General features: G+C 40.6%; 1 protein-coding gene across 3 annotated transcripts in view; it reads right to left on the bottom strand.

Moving 5' to 3' along the window:
- LOC128891647 (diuretic hormone receptor) overlaps positions 1-25852 on the bottom strand; it is a 54813-nt gene extending 28961 nt beyond the window's left edge. For 2 of the 3 annotated variants that reach the window (XR_008460877.1, XM_054151300.1), the window contains exon 1: positions 21983-25852. Coding sequence is in view for 2 of the 3 variants with exons in the window: in XM_054151300.1 (XP_054007275.1) it covers positions 21983-22268 (286 nt within the window). In the remaining variant the exon portion in view is untranslated. The remainder of the gene's footprint in view (positions 1-21982) is intronic. The other variant, XM_054151299.1, reaches the window with a different exon arrangement.
- Positions 25853-27196: the final 1344 nt, after the last annotated feature.

Genomic DNA, 27196 nt, shown 5'->3' with positions numbered 1-27196 from the left:
GTGTGTGTGTGTGTGTGTGTGTGTGTGTGTGTGTGTGTGTGTGTGTGCTTCTTTTTAACAAAATGATTATTGCCCCTTCCCGCCTTGAATATTATGTATTTCTTATTTTTATGAGCGCTGCTTTATCAGAGCTTTATAACTAATGAATCAGTATTGCAATTTTGTTTTACCTTTAATCTTATTTGTTTGTCTGCAATTTGACTCAATTCTTACCTAGCTTCTGCCTCGATCTATATTTTATTTTTGCATATTGAATATCTGAACCAGAGGAAGGATATTGTTTTCTAAATAACAACGCTCCTACCGACCACCGAACCTTGTTTATTTGGTTTCTCACCAGCATCGATCAGAATTTTATTTTGCTCCTCGTTCCACGAAAATGAAATACACTCACCTCCGTCCGAGCATATCCTCGCGTGAATTTTTGACAAACGAGCAATTCCAGGGGAACTTGAACGTGAGTGATGTAGAGGACTACGGGGGACGGTAGTCGAAATATTTGATATACGATTCTCGAAAAGCTCGGTTTCATTAAATTATTTCGTCCTGATATTATTCTCTTTCAACTGGTCGGAGGGGAGATTAATTTCGAACGCGTGCACGCGAATAATGAACGTATCGTCAAAGGATATATATGCATAACCAATTTATTTCGCAGTACAATGCTTGCAGAAATTGCGCGAAACGACGAGAGGAAAATTCCGCACGTCAGGCGAAAAGAACAGCAACTATTTCCCGTCATTGGAAACACTTCCACCGATTCGAGTTAATTGCACCCATTCCAGCTGATCGACACCGCCCATATCGAGAAACCCATGCATGGGCAGAAGAAATTGATCGACCTTCGAGAATTTTTTCTCGAGATTTAAATGCATGTTTTGATCGAAGACAAAGTGTAATCTTACAGGACAAGTGTTGAAGTTAATAATAAAAATTTTTTCTTAATAAAATACCGCGTTTGGTCAGATAGGGTTAAGTCTACATTCGACCACAACAGATAGGGACAAGTTCATATTTGACTGATACATAATGTCAAATCTACATCTGATCACGACAAATATAATCAAGTTCATATTCAACTGCGATAGATAAGGTCAAGACTACACCTGACTGCGCTAGGAAAAGTTCGAGTCAAGATCTGCTGTAGCTCGACAAATTTTAAATATATCTTAACGACAAAAATTTACACATCAAGTCCACTACCCTTACTAAAAACTTACGCTTTGTTTTAGATCAAAATACGCACTTAAATCTCGAGAAAAAATTCTTGAACTTTGCCCACAACAACTACACCCTTGAGCGATCCACCACGCTGGATGTGTCTCTGGTCGCAAAGGGTGATGATTCACTCGGTGTCCTCGATTTAAAAGGAATTGCTCGTATCGGAAACGAACTCCCGCAGGTGTCATCTCGTACAAGGATCTATCTTGGAGGCTTACCAACGTTTCATCGACATACAGGGGGGGGGGGGGGCATGAGTGTCGGAATGTCGGTAGAAGTGCTTTCCACTCGTCGCTATCGCTCACTTAACCACGGTGTGCTCTTTCTCTATTACCCCATTCTCAGCCCCTCGAACCGAGAGTCATTCCGTCGAAACCAACGAACTACTTCCTGTTCCACCGTCGGGATTCCGAACTCGATTCCCGTCGTAAAAAAACAAGCGCCACCTTGGGATGTCCCGCGCAAAAAAAAAGAACGCGAGGACCGCGATAACGCGTGAAAAATATTCCTTCGCGTTGAGGGGGAAAAAAGTCGTGTTGAACTTTGGCAATAAATCACACCGTGGCTCGTCGCTGACACTCTCCTGTACGTAAACCTCTTTTTTTTTTCATCGGCGAACGGACTCGGTAGCCGTATCTCGGGGATGACGGCTACCTTTCGCCCTTAACTTCCCACGTTAGGGAGGTAAATTAAGTGGGAAATGTATATTGAATTTGTAATTAACTTTAACAATAGAGAAAGCTCGGTGTCCCTCGGCCAAGCACCCTAAGTAGAATCTAATTACGAATACAATATATTTCTACTTGTGGGTGCTTAGCTGAGGGACACTGAGCTCTCTCCATTGTATCGCCCTTGTATTCGCCCTGAACTTCCACGTTAGGGAGGAAAATTAATTGAAGTGTATTATATTCTATTTGTAATTAATTTCTACAACGGAGGAAGCTCAGTGGAGAGCTGAGCACGCCAAGTAGAAATTAATTACAAATACGATATACTTCTACTTGGAGTGCTTAGCTGAGATCCACTCTGAGCTCTCTTCATAGAATCCCTAACCCTTTAGTTAGTCCTCTGAGGTGAGTGTGACTCTCAGTTTACCGCAGTAGGTCAGTATGCTTTCCACCCTCGTGGAGAAACTCAGCGTCGTCAATAATTCCTACTCCAAACCACCTCTGGCGATATCCTATTAAATACGGGCATTCGCAGAGCAACTAACTGGGTGTCTTTTCCATCACCTCGCATCATGTATATAGGCCACTAATACCCTGTGTTTTGATTTAGTAGCGAAGGTCGCAGTGGAAAATGTTAATCTCTAACAATTTTCAGTAATAGAATTTTTTGATAATACAGGACGAAAGATACCTTGCCAACTTATTTTTAAGAGAAGGAGTATCCTATTTGCTTAGCATAGGTATCACTTCCCGTCTACCAAGCTGTTACTTTTAAGGAACTCGAGGAACTCCCTGGAAGCCGCACCTCGAACCTCGATTAACTTAGGATAACACGATTACTCTGCTCTAAGGGAGTTTAAGTTTAAGGGTGAAAAAATACAAGTTCGCGTTCGTGAATATGGTAACAGATTTAACCTGTTGCACGGCGTACCAGTATTTCGTGCGGATAAGAATTATTTCTCCTGAATCGTGTCTTGTCGTGAATTTCTAGTACTGCGACACGCTCCTGTTTGTCACTAGGGAACTGGTCTTCGTCAATGCGTCAAAGGAGCACGTTTTACGTTGCTGACGTTTAAACGATCCATGGCACATCGGAACGATTTAAACTTGTAATTCGAAACACACGTGAACGAAGTTCTCACGTTTGACACAGTTTACTTGTTGCTTCGTGCCAATTTACCGTGGCTGGAGACCGAGCGAAGAGTATCGCTTCTAGGTTCGAGGCGACGAAAATCACGTGGGAAAATTTGTAACGTGGAAATCATGCACGCGAAATTTCAGAAATATGATTCTGTTATCTCTGTCCTGTTATAAATTTTCAGCGTTAATTTATCCTTTCTGCGACAGGAGAGTAACTTCTTATGGTTCACTTCAGAGCAGAACGTAACAATTGTGTCCTTTCTGAAGGATTCCATTGTATTCTAGCACTCTAATCTAATTCAAGTATGATTAAAATGATGTATTATTAACGAAACAGCGAACAACTCAACGTTGTTTTAATTTTCCCTAGCGAAGCACTTAATTTACAAACTCCTATCCATTCATAACAAAGCAAAGCTGAACGTTGCCTCTCTTTCTTCCATTTTCATTCGTTTTTTCCTTCGTCAAAGACTGTCCCGTTCGTCGCGAGGAAGCAGCGAGATTTTAATCGAAGAGAGCTGGATGCAAGATTCGCTCGACGGGGAAATTCTTTGGGGCGTAATTGAAGGGGAAGGCGAAGCTACTTTGGGAAAATGCCGAGAAAGGCAGAGGAAAGGAACGGTGAAATAAAATTAGGATAATAGAAATAGAATCGGCGCGACCCGGGAGAATGAGAGAGGTAAGATGGTAACGAACGGGGATCGACGATCCTCTGGACGAGATAAGATATCAAATTGAGGGGATTTTCGTTTCAAACGTTTGAGTTTAAATTTTGATACACGAGCGAAACGACACGAGCAATTGAGTTGCGACGAGACTTGTACAGGAAAGTAGTAGAACAGAGACAGCATCGTAAAAGGATTTACTAGAAATATTCAAAATGTAATGGAATAACTTCTGATCGATCAGGAAAAATGGAATCTTTTATGGGACTATTTCATATCGTAATAAAATAAATACGATAGTTAAGTGAAAGCAGACGTACGCATACGTGAAAATATCCCTCGAGAGATCAAAAATAAATTTACAATCCTTTTCTCCTTCAGGCTCCATCATTCGCATACGTGCATCCTTATTTTACTTTGAACAATAAAACGCATCATCAACTATTTCTTTTTCGTTTCAAAAATAAAACAACCACGGATGCGAAAGTGTTCCGCGAATGGATCGCAAGTGTCCCGCGACTAAAAACATTCAGAAAACGCTGAACCATGAAACGGCAACTTTTCCACTTGGCTTGTTGAGAGGTGTCGCCCTAACGACCGCGAATAATCGCGAGCATCTCGACGCCATTTCGTACTTTGCATACCGCGAATGTCGTGGCTGATACCAGGTGGTATCTTATCTAATCTCGCTGTTGAAATAAAATTTGATGCGGGAATCTTCTCGCGTTCAACGCGAGTATAACGAGAAAAGTGGGACATTGGACCAAGTGTTATGGATGTAAACTGAGAATAGCGATGCTTATCCCCTTCTGCTACTGCTCGCGTTCATGGTTGCTTTACAAAATCGCTCGACGTATGCTTTCGATATACGCGAGCTATTAATTTTATTTTTACGCTAATTACGCTAATTAAGGGACACCCTGTATGCTTGTTACTGACAGATTAGCTGATTTGAACAATAATTATGGTAATAAAAGGATCAAGTATTACGTTTACCTTGCATTGAAGCGCAACTCTCGCCAGAAACGTTTTCTTATGTTATTTAATATAGATATTAAGGTATTTCCCGTGGGACGCTGTATATTATTCCTTTAAAAGCAGACATTCAGATCTAATTTCACGGGCGAGTAAACACGAATGGCGTCTGCTATATTCTTCGCCTCTTTTACATTCCTTTCCAAGCTTGTTTTTCATAGTTCTTGACTCAAAGCTGACATTTCTCTCGTCAACGCGACGCCTCTCGGCTCTCTTCGAGACAAAAGTTCGTTGTTAATTAAGAAAAGGAATGCCTCGGATCGAATATAGTAGAAACATTCATTAAAAGTAAGTTTTCGAGAAAGAAATAAGCAATGCTCCTAACTATAAAAATTCTCTCAATGTCGTCTACCGAGTAAATAAAATTTAATTGAAGCCTCAATCTGTAGAAGTAAAGAAAAATAAGAGAAAGAATCGAGATAAAAAATGAAAGAATGTTGCCGTGAACTTTTTCAATTTAAGTGAAAATGCAATTTAGGAACTTGCTGAAAATTTTACAGAAATTATAAACTGTTTAAAAAAAAAAAAAAATAAAAATTATTGACCGTGCCGTTACTGAGAAATAATTCATTGAGATGTCAGCGTTGTGTCAGAATCATTTACCGAGTATTACGAATGTATGTGCAGGTATACGTATCGATTTATTATGGACGTGTGTGAGAACAGGAGGACTGTATTTTTAAAGCGAGCGAGTTTTATTTATAAGAGTGTGAAATCACATAACATGACTAACGACACCTAAAGTACCAGTCTTGTATTTGCTCCTTCTTTACATTCACTTAATTTTTGATTTGCATTGCTTTGCATTTGCATTTGCTTAGATACCTCACCTCATAATTTTCCCATTAGGGATACCGATATGTAGTCTGTTGGGGCTTACTCGACCCCCTATAGCTCGGGTACCTCGGGATTGCTAAGCCCGTACTGTAGCTATTATCAAACATACAGTCAGTTCAATAAATATTCGTACCCTCCATATTTATTGAGAAAATTTGTTTAATTTGAAGGATGCTTCATGTTTCCAAATAAATTTGTAATTGTAAATATATACATGCGCGAGGTTCGTTCTTATACATATTTATAATGAAAAATTAACTTGGAACCATGAAGCCTATCATTTAAATATTTTAAATTAGCCAAATTTTTTCAGTAGATGTAGAGGGTACGAATACTTATAGGACTGACTGTAGCTACAGCCCCTGAGGGTCTGTACTTTTAGAAAAGTTTAAAATTATATTTTTGATCATGACCATCTCGAAACAGCTCCTTTTAATTCGATTTGTTTAACTTGCACCCAACTTCAAAACGAAACCGCGTCGAAATAATAAACCCTCGATCGCCACTTCCGTTTCAACTGTATCGAATCATGACCGCAACCACCGACGCGTGCATCCGTGTGTGAACGAACGTGTAAACACCCTGTCACGTACCTCTGCCCGGCTACGTAATTAAGGTCTGCCGAATAATTATTGTCAGGCCGAAACACTACTGGTTACAGATCTCGTTAATTCACTCCGATACCAGAGATAAACTGCGCACGAGTGCAACCGCAAATGGCGAACGCGGTTAATTCCCCGGAAACGTCGGGTCGGCTTTGTAAAATTCATTAAGGCACTACGTACTTCGATATCCTGAATCGCTAATTGACGGCCTCCGGAGGAGCGTCGGAAAAGCTGTATTTTTGAACGCTTTGATTCAAATTGGAAGTAATACGGTATAATTGTTCGTGTGTGAGGCATTCCCGGTTATATGAAATTTTAATGTAGAAAGCTTGGCCAAGACAGACGAAGAAAAACACAATAAAATTCCTCAAGGACCCCAAACTAATGTAGGAATATAGGAGAAATCGACTACATACTACATGAAAAGGGGCACGGCAACGCCACCGTGTCGACGCTCTTTGTTTTTGGGATTGTTGCCGAAAAGCCGCACGGCGTGATGCATTGTGTGAGACCAGTGGGTATTTGACATTTGAACGGTATAGTGATCGAGTCGGCGGAAAGCGGTGCCGCCGAAGGCATTTTATACTTGTGTGTATTGTACGTTAAAAAGTGTCAATAAACCTTGTTTATATTTCTCTTTTTAATATAAACTCTGTCCTCCGTCTCCAAATCCTACACTATTAATCAAACTAACTACAGAAGCTAACCTAACAAGAAAGTCAATAGAATATAAGTCAATATAATCTAAACTCTGATATAAAAAAAAAGAAGTCTGTTATTATTTTAAGAAGTCATATGAAATATTTTTGTCTTTCTCCGTTATAAGAAACCATATTTCCTAGTCTTCATTGCAAATGAACCTTGGACAGCCTCCTCAGGGCAGCAAGGAAATAACTTGTCAAATTCCGTTGTGCTTCTACTTTTTCGTTGAACCTTAGTGTCGTCGGAATTTTCACTTGGAATTTCCCCGATTAACGTTTCTTTCCCCGGTCGCATTTTTGCGAAGATGCCTAATTCTCCGCATTTTAATATCCGTAAATAAACATTGAACGTTCTCCAACAAGAGAGAATCGTAGAGAGTAATAGCGTCAACGATCCAACCCATTGCGCGATAATTACCATCGACGTGAAATTTCAGAGAGTCTTTAACGTCAAGATTTATCCGAGTATATTACTTCACCCCTCTATGATTGTAGCGCCCCGTGTGCTTCATCGAGTGGCTTCCGAGAGAATTAAGAGGGCGGTTGGCGATAAAATATTTGATTACACCGCTTCAGGGCGGGGGAGCTAACGCGAGGGGAATTGATAAGATTTATTATTCGCTAATACATCCACGAAAGGAGTTCGGTACGGCGATATTTATTGGACATTCCAGCACGAAATGCTCCACGGATCCAATAAAACACCTGTCGCCAAAGATGGCACACGATGTACTTTGAAGTAATATCGATGAAATATGGTAGCGAACTGTTCGCCTGATAAAATAACGATTATCGCACTATTTAAAATAAACCGGAGGGCCTCTGGTCGAATAACAATATTTCGACTTCGTACTTCGTTACTTGAAGACCCGTAAATGCAACCTTAATTAATCTAACGCAATTACAGTTTGGGAATAGATCGAATTCCTGAATCACCCAGCGCTTGCCTTATTATTATCAGCAAACACTGCTGATTTAAGAGCACCTGAGCCCCGTCGACGTCAAGGTAGTTGTTATAATTTATTTAATGGAGGATTTTAACAAAACTTCACTTGACTTCACTAGTTTTATGAAGCACGATATTACAATATTTTAATTTTAACACAGCCCCTGTACAAAAATATGAACTGGAGATTTCAGAATAATATTAAGAAGTAATTAGAAGTTTATACAATTTTTTCTCTAAATTTCATGCAGGCTCTCCATCTTTCGAAAACATTACCACGAATATCTGACTCTGCATAAACTGCTTTTATTGGCAGTCGGCTCTGGACCCTATCATTATTCCGATGATTCCTCGCTGAGAATATCGCGAGCGGAAATGTCGTTTCGACCCACTTTTCGGAACGATTTAATGCGATCGTCCTTATCGTTTATCGTTGTCACTCGCGGAATATCTGATGCCTAGGCACATCTCGCGCGTGGAAATGAAAACCACCCACCAATTTATCTAACGTCAAATTGAAACACCGCGAACACATTCGGTACGATTTAACGCTTTAATACAATCGATCACAAATGGATAATTCGTTACAAAGGATATTCCATAGTGAAATATACTTCTCCGTAAACAGCAAGTAGAATAACAATTCTTCCTCGCAATACTTGCACGGAATTTATATTTGTCAGTGATTGAATAGAATTAATAATTACGGAGTATGTGCATGAAAATATCGGTTTTTTAAAGATTTAAAAAGTGATGGCATTCTTCAGTTTCACGCTGACGAGATGTACTGTTTTGTAAAGTGTCAGCATTTATCCCTATTTGTGGAATATAACAATGACCGAGAAATATCGAGAAATGTTTCAACGCGCCATCAAATCTATGTGTATGTATACAAACAATGAGTCGGAGATTCTTTAGCTCTTCGCGTGACGAAAGGTTAGTCCAACAAATTGTTTCCATTTATTCATATTTCTGGAATGTGGGAAATGTCTGACTGTGAAATATTCACAAACATTTCAATGCGTCGACCAAATATATGTACATTTACGTGTCAGAAATTCTTTAGCTTCTCGGTAACGAAAAGGCAGTTTGACACATTTTTTGCATTTATTCATATTTGGGGGGTGGGGTGGGGTGGATGGGTCCAGTGGCAGAAGGAACGGCTGTAAAATATTGACAAATATTTCAACGTGTCAACAGATATATGAATATTTAAAAGTTGGCCAGCTCTCTATTTTTTTCCCCACGGCATGAAGCGACATTGATTGCCGGATTCGTGTCGCGAAAATTCTGAAACCTAATTTCGGAAGATTGTATATTGTAGATTACAGAGCTGCGTTTCGTTTAATAGTCGAATGAACATTATTTTAATACGTCTGCAATCCTAGCAATGATTATCGCCTGTCCAAAGAAAAAGCAATTCCGTAAAAAATTCCTTACAAGAAACCAGTTTCCTCTCATTTTCCGTCTCGCGGCGTATTTCCAGCCTTTTCATTAGTGCACGCTGCCACTGATCCCTCAAAAGCACACGCATTCCCGCGGAAACTAAATAGATCCTCTTACAGTTAACCGAGGCTGAGACTTTAGGCTATACGGCAACCCCCTTTTCCATTTCTAGCGAAAGAGGCTCGAACCGCACCGAGAAATTTCGCGATCAATTTCGAAACTCGTCCCTTCAAATGGGAAAAGGTCACGCGGTACATCATGTTTAAAAATCTCAGCTTTCTCGAAAAGAGGAAAACATTAATTATGGATGGTTACTCTTGAGTGGCGGAAGGAGCGAAACGTTCCTGGTATTTTTCACGGTCGCTTTAACGACGTTAATCGACGTCGAAACGTTATTACGTATTTCGAACACACTGTTGAGCGAGTGTTCCGAGGCGGATGATTTCGTTAAGCCCCGCGAAAGCATAGCGCCTTAATTAATTTAACCGGAAACGGCATTTGAGTGGCTCTTTCCATGGCCGAGTGGCTCTAAAATGTCGTTTAGTGGTAACCGAGGGTTCTTCTCGAGCATCCTCGAACGACGTCGTTGCTAGACCAAACCCCCTTCTCGATCTACGTATAAACACAATTACAATTGCTGCCCGATCGAGACTATCGACCATTGGCGATGTTTCACTAAAATCCCAATTCTATTCGCATTCTCTTCGATTTTTAGGCTGATCAGGGACCCTTACGTACAGAAAGCTCGCCATCTAATGGGAGTCTTTTAAATGGGTTTAAAGGGTCGAGCTGGATAAGGATAGGCAATTGGCCCCCATCCCAATTTTCATTGCTATTATGTGCCGTGCAATGCTTTTAACCCAACATGTCATCCCACAAAGTTTCACTCTTTCAGCATTCTAGATTCAAGGGTTTAGCCTGGGCGTTGAGATGCCAGTCAGTCAGGGCTTCGATTTTTACATACATATATGATATATCAATCTAATTATGTTAAATTTCAATAGAATTAAATAATAAATATCTTGCCAGATTTCCCTTTCATTTTCCAGCATGATGGTAATTTAATTTTTCACGTCACATCGTCCTGCAAATTTTACCGTATTATGCAATTTAATATTACAGTGTCGTTAGTACGCTACATAGACCAAGTTGCTAAACTGTCTGGATACTTATACGAGGCAGTAACCGTGGGCTGAAACTTCGTTGAATGGATTTATCGTAGGTGCGCTATTGCACGTCGTCGGGGGTTGGTAAGAATTTATGCGAAGAAAACGCTTGGGGTGGTTAGGAACGACTGCAAAATGACCATATTGTTCTCGGTTTTCTAACGGACAAGGGTCTCCTGGGTCGAACATTTGGTATACAACTGAGAAACATCGCGAAATGCATGCGCTTGCAATAAACAACGAACTCCCTTTATTATTCTCCGTTCTAGCACCCTGTCGCGCGTTCAATATTTCTGCGTCCACCATCTACGAACGCGTCTTTCTCTTCCTTTGGGCAGACGAGTTCATTTGAATTCAGGTTGACAAAGTTGCTGGACGAAAGCGATCAAAACTTTCTCCCAGAGTCTTTCGAATAAAGTCGCATTACTTTTCGCAAGAATTGTCTCAGACATTTGTCAACCAAAGAGTGGAATCGATTATTATGTTTATCCCTTTCAAATTAATATTCGAACAAACTTGCAGAAATTCAATTTGATCAATAAAATCTTTTGCTTAGAGTTTATAGTTCCTTTTCCATTTTATTTTCATTCCTTATCACGACAGAATATTTTAGAAGCAAATTAATGAAAACAGAACAAAGCTCGCAAGAGCGTTAAATAAAGATGGAAAATAAATGAAACGATTTGTGTTTGCACAAGGTAGCTCTACGTGCGCCAGTTTTGCATATGCCGGAAATCAATATTGCTGTGTGTACCTTCGTTTCGATGCCGGAAAAAAACTAAGTCTTCCTTTGTATCAACGAATATTGTATTTCTTTTTGCCTCCAATTTAAATACTTTACTCGCGGGAACGTTTTCATCCCTTTGACGGAACATCCCTTCCTCTTTCCTAGGAGGGACTTCGTATAAAACACAATTAAAAGAAAATTATTCAAAGCATTCTTTCGTTGTCGCAGCAACAAGAAACGGGGCTTCTCTGAAATTGTCTCTAATTTTTCTCGCGAATCTTCGACCATCTACAGTCAGTCCCGTAAGTATTCGTACCTTGTACGTCTGTCGAAGAAATTTTTTTAAATAAAATCATCAGTTTTACGTTTCCAAATAAAAAAAAATGAAAAATTTATTTGGAAACATACAACCTACTATTCAATTTAGACACGTTTAATAGGCACATAGGGTACGAATATTTATGGGATTGACTGTACGTTTCGATGTTAGAAGATATTAATTTTGTTTCGAGTTGGATAATTGACGTATCGTCTGCTTGGAAATTTCCTTTCTCTGAAATACACGTTCTCCAACTACCGATCTTGTACATTAAATAAAGAACTCGGTTCTTCCTATCCACTCGAGTGTGTCTGTCAAGATCTCGCATGTAGGTCATCCCCCGAGCCCCTAACTTTTCCACTGTTGCGAATCCACTATCCTCCAAAATCAGAAAGACGAAGCCCGCCGTAAAAATCCCATTTCCACGTACGTTCAGCGAGTTCAGCCCTTTTATTGCGGCAAGTACACCCCGACAATTTGCTGCAGCCTGAAAGCTCTCCCCTTTATTGGATCATGTCGCGTAGGATCGCGCGTAATCTCGGAACGTAGAAATCCGCGAACGTACCATTTTCGTATGACGTCTTCGATGCTCGTTGTTTCGAGTTCCCGAACAAAAGGGAATATTTCATGCGTCGCGAAAGGGAGGCACCGATGGAAACTCGAATAGTATATTTTTGCAAACCAAGTGCCGCGAATTTCCACGAGAAATCGTCCTTGCGCCGAGGGCTGTATGGAAGCCAGACGTGAAAGTAATTTTAATTCTACTTTCGTCCCGAAGCGACGCGACACTTGCATATTACGTGGGAGGCTGGTAAAAATTTCATGGGGAACGTCGAAAAAAAAAAACTCTCTGGATACACGTCCGTATTTCATTAGAAATTCTGCGCGAATTACGGAGACGGGATAAGAAGAATACTAGAGAATTAAAACGCGTTTCTAGTTTGGTAGAGTTTATCGACTTTGGGAATTAGAAAATTGCAGTATCATTATTATTATTATCGAGGTCTGCACGTGGCTAAGGAATTTATTGACCTTGCGAAGTGGAAAATTGCAATATCGTTATTTTTATTATTATTAGGATTCCAGTCTGTACGAAGCTAGGAAGTTTATTGACTTTGAAAAGTGGAACATTACAATATTGTTATTATTATCATCGAGGTCTGCACGTGGCTAAAGAATTTATTGACCTTGCGAAGTGGAAAATTGCAATATCGTTATTTTTATTATTATTAGGATTCCAGTCTGTACGAAGCTAAGAAGTTTATTGACTTTGAAAAGTGGAACATAACAATATTGTTACTATTATTATTGAAGTCTGCACGAGGCTAGGGACTAACATAGGCTTTCTGATGCTTGTAAAAATCCTCTGTAAAAATGTTTTGAATCCATGGAAACGACGTCAATAACGGTAACAGCGATAGCTGAAAGACAGAAATTGAGTTCTGGCATGTCTGCAGAGGGTTTCGGTATGTTAGGCGTGACTTTCACAGCCCGATGATCGTAAATGGATTTACGTCCTATACGCGAACGCTAAATCGAAAATCGATGCGACAGGAACGCGTGGGACACTTGTTTGGAACATCCGAATAAAATTTCGAAAATTGAGGCGGAAGGAAGAACTGTTGATCTATTGTGATAGCTACATATAATAAAGTGGGAAATAGAAAAAATTGAAAAAGTGGAAGATTTCAATCAAGGATGGAGTAGGCCATCTGAATGGAATTTGAAAAATTGTAAATTGGGGGAAGGAAGAGCACCTGCTCTTTTATTATAATTAAGTAGGATAAACGTGAAAAATAAAGAAAATAAAGAGAAATCGGAGATTCCTGTTGGGAACAAAGTAGGAAAGGAGTTTCCCCGGGGACAGGTATTGGAGAATCTCGGAGAAGTGAAGTTCCCCGTTAGATTGGCACCGATGAAGTAACCTTTTCATCCTATGTAAATTTCGTGATTGGCACACTCACACTCGCGTGCCACGCTGCAGCCTGCACACGTGCGGTTAAACTTTCCGGAAGCTATTCATGATAACCCACGAATCTAATTACTCTCACCGACGCATAAAGTTATTAACTGTAACGTGATCAAAATGGTCCGAGTTCTAGAAACCCAGCGTCATTTCCCACGCGTCTGCGTCTGTTACGAATTTAACCCAACTTCGTCTACCCTGTGCTGTTAAAAACAACTAACGGAGATTTTCGACGTTCGCTTAGCGGAGCCTCCACGTACACGTTGACGTAATTAGCCCCGTTATGTTTCCGTATCCGTTCTGTACGTTTTCGTATTCGACCAGAGAATAGGAAGCGTTCTTAAAAGAGGCTTTGAAAATTAATATGCATCATCTAGAATTCTGTAAAGGTTCAGGGTCCGAGTGTGCATCATCCACGATTCTTTAAATGTCCAAGATCTGAATTTATGAAATAATGTTTCTCGAATCCCTTGTTTCCTTTGAATTTAAATTACGAATGAATCGTGGAATAAAACCCTAAGCTACGATATAAAGGAACTGCACGAACTGATTTATACGTTCTTATATCTAGGATCAGAGCTTTAAATTCTGCATATGTATTCATGAGTGTTTTCGCCAGTCGTTCTGGGTGATTCATGCGTTCCAAGGTGAGGTTTCCTAAACATTTTTCAACCATTCTTACTTAAATTCCGAGTCTCTATTGAAATTGTGTTACCGAGAGGAAACGTACAAATGAATAAACGGATTTAAATGTTATAAGAGCTGGGAAATGTACTTGGAGTATTTATGGGAATAAAAGTAGCGTCAGGGGACACTTCGAAGGAATAAATGTAACGAGGCATAAAAACAATTTCGATCCACTTAATTCCTCGCATTTAATTCTCATTGGGAACGCGATGTTTCGGAAACTGGTCTGATTTCTGTTGCAATTTCAAAATTGATCCCTTTGTAACACCCCCTGGAATACCTTTTACGTGATCCATTGCTTGACTGGGTGTCCTACTTTATTTCCGACATTTCCTATCGATGTTTTCTCCCATTACAAAAAGGTTTCCATTCGGTTCTTTTTTTGACAGCTTCGAAGAGCTGAATAAAAAGAGATGATAAAAGATAATAAAAAGATGGAAGTATAAAACTAATAGATGAATGTACTACACGTTTACTCGTGTAAATACCTCGTTTTTCCTGTCGTTTGTTATTTGTCAAATTAAAAGATTCCTACACACATAACTAGTTTAACACACACTACTGGGCTCGGAGGAGTTCTAAACAGAAATTCCACAAATACAATAAATAAAGGGAGTAAATTCTGGCCAAGCTTCCTGACCAGTTTTATTCAATAAAATTCAAGAAAGTATCGCAAGAACCGTTCGACCCAGTTTCCAAAATCGACCCGTACACGCGTGGCCAATGCGATATTAACCGCGAATTCAATACCATGCGTTCAGCGGCGCAATAATGGCCGTGTCGCGGGCCCAGCGTTCAAATATCTATCACGACTGCAAAAGGAACGTTTCTCTCATGAATGCACAAAAATGCGAGGAATCGTTCCATAGTGGATTGTCCCGTATCCGAGTTTCCAAGTCCGCTACGTTCGGAATTCCGTATTCACGAGACCATTTGGTTGTGAAACGCGCGGTAATAAGAAAACCAATAATAAGTGCCTCGCGGAATCGTCGATGCTCGATAACCGCGCCTTTTGACGAGACATTGGTTGACATTCATGAACCGACAATCAGAGAATTTCAAACCGCTAACGTTTCCTACGTAGCGATGGGATCGAGGACCTGGCGAGCATGCTCGAATCTTTAGCTAGATTTTCAGGAAGAGAGAAAGATCTTCAGCTACATTTTCAGTGGAGAAAGAGAGATTCTCAGCTAGATTTTCAGTGGAAGAAGAAGGATCCTAAGCTTAATTTCAGTCGAGAAAGAGAGATCCTCAGCTAGGTTTTCAGTGGAAGAAGAATTCTGAGCCCACTCGCATGAGGGTACCCGTTCGCTAAATGGTTCTTTATCCGTACTAATACTACAAAGAAGTAAATCTTGTTTGTGCGTAGGAGGTAATCTCTGTAACTATTTAACCGATTCTACAAATTTTTTCTAATCTAACCACGCAACTGCGGTATACCATATCACTAAAGCCATATATTCGTTGTAGCCCGAAGAAGCCCGAAAAAAAATAATTCTGAAAGTTGAGCTACAAAGGAAACGAATTCAAATGAAATTCATGACTTTTGATGAAGTTACAAAAATAAACATGTAGGTTTCAATAGTCTAAATAATATTCACTCCTATTAGAAATTTTCAAGAATATTTGTCGTGTTAACCGTGCCTAAACAAACACCGAGTTTCCACAAAATCAATTCCCGATCGCCCACGGAACTCGATCCCATCGCTACTTATGTCCAAGATTCGCTTTTAACACCCTGTCAACGAATACGTAATGGCGTCGTGAAGCCAGGCCAATCTTGCGACCATTATATTACGCACCTCTCCGGTATGCACGTGTATACATCAACGAGGCCTGGTGAAACAGGGTGCGTGGGTGTGCCGCATCTCCTGCATTTATGAATACCGCGAGCTGTCGTTATAAATCGCAGGAAACGCCGGCCCCCACCGAATAGGGAAACTATTCATGGAATTACGAGACGTCCGATGATGATCGAACTATTCATCGATATCCCGTGTCGAGTCAGCCCTTTAAACGCGAAAGGTGTGTTCGAGGTAGTATTGATCAGTGTTCGAGGAGGGCGTACTTGCCTCGAACCTCGTCTAGGCGTTGGAACGAGGAAAAATAATAGACTGGGGATATAAATACATGAATATCCTCATTGTTATTCGTTATCAGAGACATTGTACAATTTAATAAGTATACATCTCGTTAACAATTTAAAATTATTTAGTGAAATATTATTATATATTACCATGTGGCCTGGACGTTACATCCATAGTGGGTTAAACAGTCAAGGTACTTGGTAGTAATGTGGTAAAGTGTATTTGGTAGGTGAATTGAAGCCAGGAATTAAAGGTAAACAAGGTCGTTAAGGGTTCCCGCTGGAAGCAAAACGGTTCTATCGCTTCATCCCTCGTTACCATGCAGACCAGACCGAAATTCGTAACGCAACCCGATAATATCTGACTGTCCCTACAAAAAGGAACAAGAAATGTCCGATACAATTTTCCATACAACTTTTCGTTCGCGAGAAAATCGATTTCGAAGATGTATCGGTTACGCGTGAGATCGAGTGAGAAACTTGGCTGACGCGGCTGTCTATTACTCATTATTTCTACTCGCAACGGCGTTGGGGAACATTGACAGTGATGTATCATTATCTGTTTCCCGTCAATCTTACTGTCTTCTAATTACTTGGTACAAGTTACACCAGATAATATCACTGAGAACATTTACAAATATTAACCCAGGCAGCGCAACCCAAATAACTTGTAATTTAGAGCATTAGAGAGATCCGAAAAGGAGTGGGAGGTCCGTGAAAGCGAGAAGCCGAACAGATTAGTGGAAAAAGCACGAAACATGTGTAATGTTTTCTATATTTTTGGTGTGCGTATTCTCCGAAACAATACTGTTAGTTGTACGTAGTTTGCCGCTACACCGACCCTCCTGTTTCTCTACGGATCGTTCGAAGTTTGTCCGCAAAACATCAGGGAATGTACAAACTCTATCAGAAATACACCAGTTGAGTCCGATAAAATAAGCATTTATAGAAACTTTACTGTATAACTATGTGTCTGTAAAAACAAATGGAGTGATATTCGAGCAAAAATGTTCCGGCTCTGTTTCGCGAAAACACGATAAAAGCTTATAAATACTCGACAATAACACGATCACTCCACTGCGGACGAGGACCACTCGACGATCGAAAATTCAGCATAATACTCTCTCGTTTCGCGGTAGAGAATTATCATGAATACGTTTTAATGTGTAATCGTCAACTTTGGATTGGCTTGACGGCACGAGCACATAATTGACCGGTCGATAAAACCATCGCGAGATTGTAATCGTAAAACGAATCTTTCTCTCGGATTGTTGAGCCTTAATTAAATCGTTCTTCGTCTCGTCCCCGGAATAATTCGTTAGCGACGCCGTGTTAATTAGGCAAATTCCGTTAAACAGATTCACGGCGCGTCGTTTCAGCTGAAAATAGAAAGGAAAATCGACGCTGCTTTCCGACGCTTTACGTTTGTTATTAACTCGAAAAGGAAAATCGACGCTGCTTTCCGACGCTTTATGTTTGTTATTAACTCGAAAAGGAAAAATCGTTGAAACGACGAGGGTTCTATTTTGAAATTTTTAGGCTTGTATTTGCTATTTGTGAATATTTTGCTAACGCTTTATCTAAAAGGGAATTAAATTTTACGTAAAAAAAAGTTTTCAATTGCAAGTAAAAATATTTCACGTGATTCGAAATCCAATAATGATATTTTAAACAATTGTGTACAATTTTTATACTGTATATAAGAACTGTACACAAATACTGGAAAACAATTTCGCTGATCATGCTAGGTTTAGTGTTAACGTACAAACATAATGTCCCACTTTGACTCATTGAGGACGGGTGACGAGATAAAGACGAGAACGTACACAGGAAAAAAAAGCGCCGTACGCAATGCGTGTTAATATGACATATTTTATACTACAATCGTGACGCAATGTCAATATCCCTCAAGAGGTTAATACAAAGACCGCCATTTTACGAGTGATCTTCAAACAGTTTTCACTTTAAAAAATCATCTTCAGTTTTATTACGTTGAACGATAAAAGAAAGCAAACGTAAAGACGCGATCTGCGGTGTTGTCATTTCCGGGTGGAGGGAAACCCTGAATTAATTTGCGAGAGAACGAATCGCGACGACAGAGTTAATAGTTTTCAAATCCCCTCGGTGAATATTCGTTTCGAAGACGCACCCCGCTTATTTGCGAAGCGTCTGTCGCGTTAACAGGGACGAGAGGGTAGCGCCGTCGCCACCGCGGGGGCAGTTTGCTTTCAGTGACATTACAACGACGCTAATGTAATTTGATCTTAAGCAGCGTGACCCCGACCAGCTGCAACCGCTACTTTCATAATTAATTTCGCGTCGTGTAACGGTATCACCTTTTAATTAAAAAGGGAAATCCGGTCACTTAGGGACGATACAACGAAAAACGTTTCTCGGATAACCTTGGGAGTGGAGGAAGGGATGGAGGGTGATGTTATTCCTGGGCAACATTTCAAATGCAAATATCCACGTCGAGAGCAATGCTCTCGGGTTTTGCGCGAAATCCTTACCTAGCCATGAAAGGGATATATTTCCGTACTTGTTCGTTTATCTGGGTAGTGGCGGTAACAGTACCTATCGGATAACGCGCTGTTTATATTATCGATGCGCAACTGCGAGCATAGCTCAGCTTCTTCATTGGTTTAACGGTTCTGTTAAAAATAAAATTAAATCTTGTAAAAAAAAAATAATACTATACTAATATCCACCCTCCTACATCCTGACAGCAAGAATCGAAAGATGAGAATTAATAACTCCCGCTAAAGTATTCTCAGCAAAATCTCATCGAAATAAACCAACAAAATAAACGAAAAATGCATTGAAACGTGCAACTGCATTCTTTGTGAGGTCCCCAAATTGCGAATCGATAATCGACTAATTAGCGTGAAAACTCGACGTAGACGCGACTGTGTTCGCACGACCGTCGATCAGGAAAATTCCTCGTATTGTTAACTCTGTCTCAATTTCAGAGGATAACAAGAACGCATTAGTAAAAAATAACATTTCCAACGGTCTTGGTTACGTATGACGTTCAACAGGCAAGACGCCCCGTGTTATGGTTCTAGATTGCACACGGTTATACATATAAACTCTGTTCGCAGAGCAAACGCGTCGTAACGCCAGTTTCGAATGTACAGAAATCGAGATCTGATATTCCTGTGACGCTTCCGACCATACGCGCAGGTTTACGGGCGCTGTGTTACGAAGGACGTGAATCATTAAAACGGAAGCTACTCACATCAGGAACGTGCTGCCGTTTACGAGTCACTACGTATTCGCTGTATCGATTTTAAAGGGAAAAACGAGAAAAAAAAAAGGGAGGAGAAGAGATCTTAAAGCTCTCTCCGCGAACTGTTATTTCTTCTCCCACGTCGCCGTTTCTTCCTCCCTGATTTCCTGTGGACCCAGGAATCACGTGTCTTCGAGACCCCCATTACGTGCGCTGTTCGAACATCGGTTTCGAATTACACCGGACAGCCGCAATTTGAGACAATCGAAGCGGATCGTGTCTTGTTCTAACCGCTCGCGACGGGTATCGCTTTTAAATCGACATGAAAAATATTACACCCGCGACCGAACCTCGTGAATCGACGCTCTCGTAGTTGTATGGACGCTTGGAATCGGAAATGAGAATATCGAGAATGAGAATGAGAAGGGAGGGTTGAAAGCTGAGAGCTCAAAGAGGAGAGTCGAGAACTAACTCTCTTGTGAATAATCAGTAGCTAGTCGGAATTAGAAATTGTTGGTTCAGAACTGAGTGCTGGGACGTGAAAATTTAGGGCTGAGAGCTCAAAGCTGAGAATCGACTGTTCAGAATGAAGCATTAGAGTATTGAGAGCTCAACACTGAAAATTGAAAATTAGCACTGAGAACCAAATGCTCAGTTTTGCGTTAAAAACTTAGAGAATTAATTAATGGTTCCATCTCGGCAACTTCAGAACATTTTCCATTATTCGTACATTCCCTTTTGTTGTTATGCCAGATAGATATTTCTAGTGGCTCTCTTTTCTTTTTTGGCGTGAGCTAAAAATTATAGCATGTCGCGTCCCTGAAAGGGGGCACGGTATTCTATGGTCGAACAGGTTAAAAATTAATAAGAAGATAGATGTACGTGCTCCAGTTCAATTATTCCACGAGTTATGAGATATTCGTTGCTTCTACATGCGCACAGAATGAGTTCTCCTGCAGCTTCGGGGAGAAGATTGATCGATAACGGACGACTTTAAAAATACTCCTTTTCCCGTATTGTTTCTTTCGAAGCTCTCTCGTGACTAAATTATATCGGCATCGCGGCAGAGAGGAAACCTCGATACACTCGTCATTTTGTGATTGATCATTGCGCAGGAAACATTGAAGTAAAATTGATATTTACGTTTGCAAGTCGAAAAATTGAATTAAAACTGCAGGTGGTTAGTACAAGCATTATTATTCACGATAATTTACGTATATAAATATATGAATATTTTTTAACCGTGGCTATAAAATTTACATTAATTTTAACCATCTACATTTTTCCCTGGATCCCTTTTAAATTCGCGTTTAATCATTTTCGAGATTCCTGCCTGAAATTTCAATTTTCAATAAAACCCATGTGTACTTAGTACTTTTAATATTCACCTACAAAATAAAATAACGCAGGCATTTATTGTTAGTTCAACGAAAATCGATACAGGAACCGAGTTGGAAGCTCATTGTTTGTAAGCCTTCGTGTCACCTCTCATCATAATTAATCATTCATGGGACCATTTAAATAATTATACAATAACAACTATATCGACGTCTATTATTCTGGTATATTATACCACATTATGGAAAATATTCCACAACAGTAACAAAAAGAAATTTTTTTAACGAATACAGTATTGAAGCGAAATTCTTGAGAAATGTGATGCTTTGAAATATTTGAAAACTGATGTATCATGGAATAGAGAATCTCTACAAAGATCAAACCTGGTCCCCTTTAAATCCATGACCTGAATCGTTTCTTATCAATCTTCCCATACCTCTAAACGGTTTCTGGTTTGGGGACTGTGATTCCAAACAGTCTCAATGATACGCGATTTTTTAACCTATTTCATACTTCGAATAATATGAAATCACACGAAAAGAACCCTGGGTTAAGAGGGATTAAGAAAACGTTATCCTAGAACGAAAATGAAATCAAAATATCACGCATACGATATTCAAAAGCCGCGTTGTTCCCTTTAACGTCGACGAAATCGAGCGTGTAATTTCCTAGTAAATGCAGCCATCAATTACCCAGACACATAATTATTTCATAAAGTGGACGATGGTAAATTTCTCCTGAACTCCCCTCGTGCTCGTTACTACGTTACCGTGTAAAAGCATTTTGGCTATTCCGGCGATATCGAAATGATCGAAACCCATTTTTTTAAAATACCACGTAATTATCTCCGTTAAGTTGTGTCTGTATATCTTCCTATTTAGTTGGAACAATTATTTTAATAAGCTATCGAGACTCAATCAATCGCGACAATTGCCAAAGTGCCATGAATTATAAAACGATCTAGGATTTTGTTTTTAAATCAACTAAAAAATAAATTAGCGCTCTTGTAGGGAACACTTAAATAATATCATCTTCCACACTTAATTGCAATCATGCCTTCATCTAAAGTTCAAAAATCCGTGCATTATTAAAAGCTAAAATCCTAAAGCTCCACTGAACCCTGCTAAACTAACTCGTAACTCTTCGATGCGCGAGTACAAGTTCGTTCATGAATAGTAATCAATGAATAATGCTACTCACGTGTGCTGTCGTATTTGATCCCGTTCAGCTCCTCCAGACAGGGCAAGGTGGCCACAGCACCCGCAGGCGTCCTGGGCCAACACAGCAAAGAGTCCCAGCTAACTTCGCATCCCGGTTGCTCCTCCAGCTTTCCAAGGGACAGCCACTCCAGCTCTTGGTGTTGGAGTTTCAGACACTTGATCTCCTCTGCGCTCAGCGACTCGTTCAACTTGTTAATATAGTTCAAAGCGTTCAACACGTGATTACCGGTGTCGTAGTTTGTCCCGTTATCCCGTAGCGAGCCCATGACCGACTGCGACCGAGTTGCCGCGAGAACGTAAACACCACCGTGCCTTTTCCAACCGAGCGCGTTCAATCTCGAAAATTTGAGAGAAGGGGATAACGGGACGGGCCAAAATTTTACACAAACTCGCGCGAAATTTACTGTCGCAAAAACACGGGTGACCTTTGCTTCTTGAGACTTTAGGAAGTTTGAATGGGAATATCCGTTGCTTTGGCCTTCACAGAAAATTACATCAAGATTTTATATATATTCGTTTCATGGAAGTATTTCAAGAACCTCTTTCTCGTTAGATTTTATTTTTGGTTCCGTAAAGAGTGCGATACAACCTCTATTCTGCGCTATGTTAGATCTCCAGATTGTTCCTAACACTTGGTCCCTTGTGTTTTGGCCTTCACAGAAAATTACATCAAGATTTTATATATATTCGTTTCATGGAAGTATTTCAAAAACTTCTTTCTCGTTAGTTTTTATTTTTGGTTTCGTAGAGAGTGCGATTTAAAGCAGGAACCATGCAACCCCTGTTCTTCGTTATGTTAGGTCTCCAGAATTATTAAAGACGCTGAGTGATTCATTGAGACGCTCCTAAATAAACCCTAACTGAGAATATCTTCAAATACTAAATACTCTGTTGACTTTAAATCGATGCTTTCGAGTTGAGAAACCGAATTAAAAACTATTTACTCCTCTGTTTCGATAAAAACACAAACCACCTTTTTACACGGACCCTTTTCCGCAATGTTAACGTCAAGATTTTATACAAACAGTGGAGAGGCGCGAAATAATTCAAATCAAGCACCACATAACTCTACGTTTCGTTCTGTCTAGCCTCCAGAATTATTTACGCGACGTGTCCATTATTTAATCCCACTTTTTCTCTCGCGGAAACACGGATCACCGTTGCGCGTCGACTTTCCAAAATATTAATCTCGAGATTTAAAAGTAACTTAAATCAGGAACTTTACAACCGTAGTCCTCGATATATCTAGCGTCTAAGAATTACTTGCGAGCGTCTCTAGAAGCCACTCTCCGTTACACCAAGTCCCTTTTTGCCGACTATATTACCTATCCCTATTTCCTTCTCCACGAAGAGCACAAATGTGTATCGTGCGAGCACTTTCACCGAAGACAGTCCAGATTTTTCCCGCGGGTCACTTATAAACCCCAAGTGCCCGACTCGGCGAGGCCGGTGCGACTAGGACTCCATTCCGCTCACGTACTCCTAGAAAAGACACGTGCTTAATCCCGGCGGGGTCTGTTTTTTCACTGAACGTCCGACACGCAATTATTTCCCCCGCTTTCTCGAAGAAAAGGCGACCAAAGATATTCTTCCACCGCAAAGGGTACCCTCGAGAAATGCCAGTGATCCCTTAAGACCCTTCGCCATTAAAGGGAGCTAGATTAATCCTTTCAGACTCCTTTTCGGCCTTGTGGCCGAGAGTACCGCTGAGGACCGTGAACATTAGCGAAACTATCGTACCGTATGCTTAATCCTCGTACATACTCCTTCTTCGGCTTAATCTGACCTCCTCTAAAGTTTCCAGTTCATTAAAAATATGCCTGACGATGTATCCCGGCGATTGTTCGAACATTGAACGTACGTCGGTTTAGTGAACAGATGGAACTGTTATTCGACGGGCTCCTTGTGTTCTTATTCTATAGAAGGATTTCATCAGAGCTTCCCGGTGCTCCTAGGCCTCTTCCTCTGAGCCTCAGACACCCGTTAAATTCTCAGAGAAGCAATCGTGTAACTTCTGCGAATGGGGGGAAATTGAAATTGACTTACGACACCTGGAAGCCATTCCCTTTAGGAACGAGGGCTTAATCCGTTTTCGGAGCGTTTCTCATTAATACTTCGTAGAATAATATGCGTTCCGCGCGGTACCTTCCCTCCCTGTGTAATTCTGGTAAATCTTCCTCGGATCCTCTCCACCGTACACTGTCATTTATCAAACGATTATTGTATACGCTCGATACACTTGGAAATGTCACCTGGGGGAGGCTACTGGACAAACTCGGAATGCGGTGTCAGTTATCGAACTACCGTCGACGGGATATCAGACAGCCTCGGCGCTAACAGTTGCAGATGAAATTCTCGTCCATTGTCTCCCGAACCATCGTCAGAACTTGTCTGTAAGCGACGAACAAAGAGCCTCCCGTCGACTTCAATCGCTTTACAATACGGCGCTCTTGAGGCTATCAGAAACTCCCCGAGAAGCCTCCAAGTTTCCGACGAATATGAACGGGGTGTCTTCAATCTTGACTCGAGTCCCTTCTTCCCGACGTTAATTGCTCCTGGACAAAGGTTCTCGTTGCTCGTCCTCTCGATAGACAGGGAAACTCGCATTCCTCCGTAATCACTGTTCGATTGTTTCCGTAAACTCTGCGTCAACTCAGGGGAAACCGTGAAATCCCCTTAAACCTCTCGACGCTTCAGTTCTTTCCGTGTCAGGCCTCTCTACACGAGAGTCCTAACAACTCGTAAACCCAATTTGGAAATCGCGTTTGTGAATCCGTTCTCCAAAGCACAATTTGCAAAGTAATCGTTTCCGTCACTTTGAGAAGCTTCCACGTTCGAGATTTAAGGACTACAGCCGCAAATCCCGAAATCCCCGCGCGGCTTTATGTTGTCCCAGATCCTCCACGAGTACCAGCAGCATTTGAACATTCTACGTTTATTATTCTCAGTGGGACGCGGACTGGTCCTTTATTTTTTTTCTTTCTTTTAGAAATGATCTTCTTATGGAGATTATCCTCGACGTTCCCTTGACTAGCCTGTCGTACAATGTTTGTATTTTCTCGCAGATATCTCGGGAATGTTCACGTGGACTCTGTGCACGTGCCAGGTGACTTCCAATCGCTCTCAATTGCGTCGTAGTTCGACGATGGAGGATTTACGCGGAGCGAGCCGGAAACAAGGGGAACCTCGTCGTCGGGAGGGCTTGGAGCGACTGCTTGTCAGAGGCTATCTGTCTACCGGCGAGCGGTGACACGCGACTGCCAGCGGCACGTGCTCCGAACCAGCGGTAGACCTCCTTTCGAAGAGGACCGGCGCGTAAGACTCGTTGGAAGCTGCGTGGCGACTGTCCCCGTGCCCGCTGCACAGAGACGTCCTCGCCTCCTCGCCGAAGTCTGTCGACGGACGCAGGAGAAGGTGCACGGCCACGATATGGATTTTCCCCTGCACCTGGAGCCGACGTGGGTAACTGGCCAACCTGCGGTGCGTGCACGAGGAGGAGCATGCGCCACCATATTCTCTTTCTCCTCTGGGAACGTTCTCTACCACTGCGTTCCCTGGTTTGCCTGGTTCACCTGCGTTCAGTCACCTTCGAATAAATGTATTATACATGTAAAATTGATTTTTGTTAAATTAAAATAAATAATAGTATACGATAATCTGAATCCAACTAGTAAGTAATACTTTCTATTTTACTACAATTTCCTATTTCATGCAAAGGGACCACTTATCAAGCTTTTAATATCCTTATCGATTCCTTTGGAATTAAAAAGCCTGTAAATGGGCTCCTGATAAATAGAGTGTCAAAAGATGAAAAGGTTGTGAAACAAAATGATACCTATGTAATTTAATAAATATATATATCAACATTCAAAGGTGTTACCTTCAAATATTTTTTTTTTTAAATCAACATGAACTTTCCAGACAACTCGATACTTTACCTAGGGTTAAATCGAGTATATGTTTTATCAACATACGATTCCAATTATTTACCAACTCACCTTATTCTCCCCGTTCCACGTTGTGTACTGCTTTAATTTTCTCGCTGGGAGCCGAAAGTTTCCCTTTATTCCGTTCTTGTTTTCGTACTTGCCAGTCTACCGTATGCTTCAGGATCCTGACCCTTGTCTGTCATGCTGTTTCGTTCTCTATATTCCGTTGTACTTTACAACATGTTACTCCGTGGTTGAGTTAGTTCGCCGGTCTTGTTTTATTCAATTTGCCTTACCTCCGTTCAACTGAATTCTCCTCTGTTATCCTCCGATATTCTCTAACTTTATCCCTGTTTCCCTAGTTCGTGTTTCTACCCTCCCTTTTGCCCTAGCAACATGACTTGCGTTTAATTGGTCGACCTGTAACCCATTTTGTTTTGCTTTTTGAATCCGGTAGTTTCATTTGCTCTCTAATTCTAATCCTTCTTCAAGAACGTTCTAACTTTATTAGCGGACCAGTAGTTTATCTTTTTATTTCGTGGATCCTGAAATGTGGCTCTCAGGAAGAAAATGATGAGTCCAGCTTCGCTATCATTCCTTGAAGATTAATGAACTTCGTACCTCTGTTGAATTCTCTGTACTCTATTTCACTCGCTGGTTCAATTAGTCTTCTTATTTCATTTGGAGTTCGTTTATGCTTATCTGTCAAACTGTGTTTTACTACGTCGCATATATTTAAATTTGTTTACTTTGGTAATTTTATATCCATCCTATTACTGGCTTAATATTTTCTACTCTATTCTTAATGTACTTTTTCGTCCCTATCTCTGTGTTTGAAATTTTTTCCCTGTCCCTTTTGGCCCAACAACATAGCTATCCTGGGTTGAAACGATGGGTTTATCTTAGCATATACTCTCTATGCCAAAATGCACAGCCTTGCACTCGCTAGGAAGTTGAGAGCGGCGAGGCGTTTTAGTTGGGAAGATCGTATAAACATCAAATTACTAGATACGTGTAGTTCGATGCTATCTATTTCATAGCATTACATTCGCCAAAGTATTCCATAGCAAACACTATACCAACAATATTACAAGGTTTTTTCCGCGAAAATTTAAATAAATTCTTCTCGCCTCTGTGAGAAAATTGTCTTCAATTTTGTTTAACCGCAACTTTTCATCCTCTGAACATTTTTATTATTTATGCCTTTATTTCTTTTGCGTAACATCATCAGCATCCACCTTTCTTCTCTTCTCTCTTCAAAAATT

The sequence above is a fragment of the Hylaeus anthracinus genome, unplaced genomic scaffold (assembly GCF_026225885.1).
Source record: "Hylaeus anthracinus isolate JK02 unplaced genomic scaffold, UHH_iyHylAnth1.0_haploid 12002, whole genome shotgun sequence".
In the NCBI taxonomy this organism is placed as follows: Eukaryota; Metazoa; Arthropoda; class Insecta; order Hymenoptera; family Colletidae; genus Hylaeus; species Hylaeus anthracinus.
This window is presented reverse-complemented; position numbering and strand designations above follow the sequence as displayed.